The sequence below is a fragment of the Trichogramma pretiosum genome, unplaced genomic scaffold (genome assembly GCF_000599845.2).
Source record: "Trichogramma pretiosum strain Unisexual culture from Peru unplaced genomic scaffold, Tpre_2.0 scaffold18, whole genome shotgun sequence".
NCBI classification, from domain to species: domain Eukaryota; kingdom Metazoa; phylum Arthropoda; class Insecta; order Hymenoptera; family Trichogrammatidae; genus Trichogramma; species Trichogramma pretiosum.
This window is the reverse complement of record NW_019641681.1, coordinates 393,948-399,594: the sequence shown is the minus strand read 5'-3', so window position 1 is coordinate 399,594 and position 5,647 is coordinate 393,948. Positions and strand designations below refer to the sequence as shown.

Genomic DNA, 5,647 nt, shown 5'->3' with positions numbered 1-5,647 from the left:
TTTTTTCGATTTTTCATTTATAAATAACCAATTCGAGTACTATGTTAAAAATACAAATACTTTATTCGATATTTAGTAAAAACATATACAATTATAATTAATTCAAATTTCTACAAATGTCTTAAGAAATATTCATCAATTTCTTTTTCATAATATCATATGCATTAACTGACGGGTAATGAACAGTCTTTAAGATATGGTAGTTTTATGGAATAAATGATGATTTATAACGAAATATCTTACTGTAGTATACTATTAATGCATAAAAAGTCTTTACAATTATGATTCCCTCAAATTGTCATGTTACTTCGATAATTTGTTTTTACTTCCTTGAATCATTTTACTTAAATAAATATTTGTTTACTAGCTAATAGATCCACGAATGGAGCTACGAAAATTCGAGTAGAAAAGTAAATAACTAATCCAAATGCAATCGAAATAGGTAAAGCTGGCAAAGCTTTTTTGAAGATTGCTAGTAACAACAAAGTCAAGCATAACCCCTGCAAAGAAAATTCGATCATTTTGTATCAAATTAAAAACTTTCTGGTGGTTAAATATGTTGAAACTTACGATTAGTATGGCAACGAAACAAGCCAGAGTAGTATTCCAGTCGCCATAACTCGAAGCTTTGCCGACAAGTACTCCGTAGAAGATGAAATCTCCCAGACCTAATTTTACACCTCTCTCTTCTTCCATCATCATTTGTTGTAGTTGATTGCGACCAGCATCTACTGCTGGTGCTCTGCGAGGTTGGCCTTGTGTATTTTCCATTACTTGTTGAGCTCGGCGAGTGCTGCGTTCACCTATACAACCAATCATTTGATAAATTTTACTCGTAAAAAATAAATTTCGAGTATGAAACAAACAGGCAATTTTCTATGAAAAAATTTTCTTTCACTCTCTAAACTAAATGCTTGCAAGACCTAAGTGCATCTAAAATAAGCAAGCAATACTACAAGCTAATTAGACACGCAATTTAAATTGCCATTTGATTCTACCGTTCGTTTCCATCCATTCTCTCGTGAACCCACCATCTTCTGTCTCGCTCGTTACTGAGCTTCTTTGAATTCTTGCCGGCGACGAGACGCTTTCTTCGGCTGCACCGTCGTCACCACTAGCCATTGTAGTGTACATAACAGTGGACGAGTAGATCAAAGCCGGGAATATCGACTCATTTCTTTCCTGAGCAGTTTCCACTAATATTCTGAGTGGTCCATTTGGTGTTAGAACAGCGATCAAATCTGCAAAGAGAGAAACAGTTGTTAACTTTGTTTTATAGAAATGAATAAACTGATTAAATTATTTTAACTTACCCCAAATGCTAATAGCTCCTAAAACAACCCATGCTGTCCATTCGGGTAAATATTTTATAAATACAAGAGCCATCAATGCGGCAATAAAAATAAGATAGGCTTGTTGTAGTTGCAAAGGACCTTGCCAATGAATGCAAATAATTCCAACTACACCAAAGTTCCATAAACCGATGGCCAATGTAATAACATCCATCGGTATATTATAAGCCTTTAATACTTCTCTGAAAATTGAATAGAAAGTTAAATCAAACACTTATCATTTCTCATACACTTGAAATTGATTTTAACTTACTCGCAGTACAAAGATGAAAATAAGAACAATAATATTAAGGAGCTAACAATCAACCAAGCATGAATGGTTTTATAAAATCTGTACTTATACAGAAGAATTAATAACACAGTCATAAGAACGACTACACTCATCAATATCAATGCATTGGCAACAGCTTGCCAAGCTTTGGTTCCTGTATCTGAAGTTTCTTCATGAAATGGAGTGTACACTCTATAAATAAATAAAATATTTAGCATTGACAAAATGTTTCTTGTTCTATTTTAAGATATCAGCAATACTTACAAATACGCTCCTTTTGTAGTATAAAATTTGATAGATCTAATAGTAGCTACAACAACTAACATACACAGTGAGACTGGAACGAACAATTTGATAACATGGACAGCTCCATATTTCAATTCTTCCTCTACTTCTTCATCTGTTAAATCCATTGGATTACCCTGTGGTGGAGGTGGACCTTGATTTTCTCTTCTTCTTCTGTTGCCACCATATTCTATAGACACCTCTGGTACACTGCCGCTTTCCATCTGAAAAGTTTGATACTGAAAGGGTAAGCAATGATGCACATTTAAAAACAACAAACATGCAGAATAAAGGTGAACAAAAGCATGCAAACGGCAAAGCTCAAAGCACTTCTAAGCATACCTCCACAGTACTGGCAACCTTTGCTCCAGGTTTTTTGCGTGCGAGTGCTCCAGAGGAGCTGACTCCTGTGTTGGAACGAGTCTCAGCAGCAACATGTGCATCCATCAGGCTGGTATATTCGTCAGCTTGGTCTGTGTCACTTTCAGACATTCATTAAAATTGAAATTGAACCTTGCGAAAGGCAAAACTTTCAATTGCCTTTTATAGGCAATGTATCAATTATGCATGTGTCACTGCGTGTGAGGAGTATTGATATCCTTGGCTATCTACAACCTGAATTGAATGAGTATTTATCTTTAAAAATTCGTGCACAAATGTGTGTTTGACGTAAATCAGTGCGTCTGCATTAGTAAATATTTTGAGAGCCTACTGCTACAACTGGTTCGCGAACTCGATTAGAAACTGTTATCGCAGTGTTTATGAGCCGATATAGATTGTAGAGAGACTCTCTTTAGCACCCAAGGTGAATCAGAAATTCACTACATATACGCGAATGTATACGTCATTTTCATCGAAGCAGCAACAAACAGCGCCACATTTGCGGGGTGCTCACTGATGAAACTATGGCCTCGACTCCGTTTTATATGCCGTTTCACGTTTGCTACTTTGACAACAGATGTGTCAAACTTTCTCCGGAATTTCATCGGACTCGAGCGCCACCCCGTGGACGCAGGAATAAGCGGCCCATTTTGAAAGATAATCGGTATACGTATTGGCGCGAGTACAGATCACAGACAGCGAGACACGCGTGCCACGAGTCATCGACACAGTATATACCGTTTGGGACCTCGAATCATCGTCAGTCGAATTTCACGTTGAAACACATAACACAACATACACACTCGCGTCATATTGTGCTCCGATTACGCGAATCGTATTATTTTATATATTTTACAACGGCTTCTGCAACGATGAACGGAAACGACGACACCAATAATGACAACAACGACAGCACCATAGAGGAAGCTGCGGGCACGGATCAAGATCTAACGGAAGATTACACGTACGAGTTCGTATCGTCTTTTGCTGTTTTTCGAATAAAAAGTCAAAGCGTCTATATTTACTAACGATGATACAAATCCGTGTGTGTACAGCGAGGAATACGCCGTGGACCAGCACCCGATCCGACACATGACCGTCGAGACACCGACGGACGAGGATGACAGCTCGTTCACGCCCGAATTCGCACGCCCGGAAAAGGAGGGCAAGAACCGCATGGTTATCCCGATAAGAGCCACTGCCATGAAGGCGAAATTCAAGTGTAGCGGCTACAATGTCTGGAGAAATTTCTCCGGCACACACTCGGACACACCAGTATGTTGTATTTATATTTATTATTACTATTACATCGCGTGTCTGTTTATGATGTGATCGAGTGAAACGAGGACGGACTATGGTAAATTTTTCATTTTTCGCAGAGGCTGGCCAACGGCTACGACAGACCGGTACCTGCCACGGCTCTGCCAAGTGGAGTCATCGACATCGAGGTTCTCAAGGACTTGAACAAAGAGTCCTACCTGCCAAACTCGCGTATCAAGTCCGTGAGGTTTCACAGGTCCGCGTCTCTGGCGATGGTCGCCGAATCCTACGGCACGATCTCCTTCACAGAAGTAAATATCACTATTTTTGTTATAACTGTTGCTGTTCTTATTTTTGTTGTTTTTATTAATTAATTTCTTTTAGCCTTTTTTTTAATTAAATTTTTTTTCGTTTATTTTTTTTATTTAGATAAATAAGGATGATGGCAACAAGCCTTTAAAATCTTTGCTATTTAACGAAACTAAACTTTCGAGTGTCATGTTTGTAGGCGACGGGGATGAAGCTTTCATCGGCTCTCTCGCAGATAAAAGTGATTATTTTTACGATTTGACAACTAACATTGCCTGTAGAACCTCCTTTGATGATTACGATACAAAGTGGGATGCGAAGGTAAAAATTATTTTCTTCTCGTTGCAAAAAAAAACCAATCATTCCCGTGAAATAAATCGCAAAAAAATTATGTTTCTTCTCAGACATTTAGCGTATCTCCCAATGGCGCTTGGGTGTCGATGAGCGGAAATCAATCGGAAATTACGATAATGTCGGTCAAGGAAAAGAGAAAAATATTCAAAGTAAATTCGGGGCAGAAATCGAGGATCCACTCGTACTCCTTGAACGGCCAATTCATTTACACTCACGGAGGTGAGAGCGACTCTCGGAGCTCTTTCATAAAAATTAACTTTTTGTAACGACTTTGTATGTCTAACCGAATGGAAATTTTCTTGCAGTCAAGGAAGACTGCACCAGAATGCAGGTGGTGGATCTGCGCCAGGGCCAGACGTTGCACGAGTGCCGATTCGAGAAGGGCACGCTGGGCCACGTGCCCGCGACGCAGTCGCCCAACGGCAGGTGGATAGCCTTCGGCGGTTTAAAGGGCCGCATCAGCATCTTCGCCACGCAAGACATCGAGACCAATCGCTTTCCCCTGCCCATCATGACCATCGACAACTTCGACACGCCCGTGACGAGTCTGCGATTCAGCAAGAACTCGGAGATACTCGCGTTCGCGTCGAATCGCGTGCCGAGCGCCTTCCAGATGTTGCACATGAACTCGTACTCGCTCTTCCACAATTTCCAGCACCACAGCGTGGTGAGATTCAAAAACAAGACCAACGTGACGGACATCGACTTTTCGCCACATGCCGGCTATATGGCCATCGGCAATGCGAGCGGCAGGGCACATCTCTACAGGCTGCCGCATTACGACGAGTTTTAAGATAGAGAGAGAGAGAGACGATGTGTGATTTATAATTGTAATTGTAGTCCTTCGTCTAAAGTGTGCTTAAGCGTCCTTAATGTATTATGTAAATTTCTTGTAGTCAAGTGCAATTTTAATTGTATATATTCGTATATATGTGTAACGGAGTCAACAGTCGAACCTTAGATTTTTATTCATCATGAAATTGTGTAAAAAGATTTTTTAATTGTAAAAAAATTAAATGAACTAGATTTATGCAGCTAAAAAAAGGTTAATTTTTTCTTCTACTGGTTATTTAACTTCCTTGTTCCGATTCTCGCTAGTAAATATTATCTTTAGAGATTTTTAAATTTAAACTAAAAATATTAGCTAGTAATTAATGATACATTTTCGTTTTATCGTTCTTTTCAAAAAGAAGAAAATATTTTGGTTTTTCTTATTTTTAATTTGTTTGAATTTTGATGTCATATCGCAAATGTTGCCAATCGAGTCTACATGACCGGCTACTGGCAAATGATTTTATATAATATTCAAAATCATACTCGATGAAATTTTGTCCACAGAAAAATAATTTATTACCACCTATTGTTAAAAATAATTTTCAATTATAAGCAATAATTACCCAATTTTAGAGTAATATGATAGTTTTAAACGATTACG

General features: G+C 38.6%; 2 protein-coding genes across 5 annotated transcripts; one reads left to right on the top strand and one right to left on the bottom strand.

Annotated features, from left to right (window-relative positions):
* Positions 1 to 40: 40 nt before the first annotated feature.
* On the bottom strand, positions 41 to 2,779 carry LOC106652232 (presenilin-1). 4 transcript variants are annotated; one of them, XM_014371061.2, is made up of 8 exons: positions 2,621 to 2,779; positions 2,251 to 2,523; positions 1,888 to 2,147; positions 1,606 to 1,815; positions 1,314 to 1,534; positions 999 to 1,241; positions 571 to 803; positions 41 to 500 (listed from the first exon to the last, which is right to left on the bottom strand). In XM_014371061.2, exons 2-8 carry the CDS (start codon positions 2,398 to 2,400, stop codon positions 345 to 347), a joined length of 1,473 nt encoding a protein of 490 aa, XP_014226547.1. In that variant the 5' UTR covers positions 2,401 to 2,523; positions 2,621 to 2,779; the 3' UTR covers positions 41 to 344. The 4 variants fall into 4 exon arrangements, with proteins under 4 accessions (XP_014226547.1, XP_023316776.1, XP_014226548.1 ...); XM_023461008.1 differs by having other exon boundaries at positions 2,251 to 2,779; XM_014371062.2 differs by having other exon boundaries at positions 1,888 to 2,132; positions 2,251 to 2,778.
* A 185-nt stretch (positions 2,780 to 2,964) lies between these two features.
* LOC106652250 (U3 small nucleolar RNA-associated protein 18 homolog) lies at positions 2,965 to 5,203 on the top strand. The gene is made up of 6 exons (XM_014371085.2): positions 2,965 to 3,259; positions 3,345 to 3,564; positions 3,669 to 3,860; positions 3,979 to 4,179; positions 4,263 to 4,431; positions 4,518 to 5,203. Exons 1-6 carry the CDS (start codon positions 3,162 to 3,164, stop codon positions 5,003 to 5,005), a joined length of 1,368 nt encoding a protein of 455 aa, XP_014226571.1. The 5' UTR covers positions 2,965 to 3,161; the 3' UTR covers positions 5,006 to 5,203.
* The last annotated feature ends 444 nt before the right edge of the window (positions 5,204 to 5,647 follow it).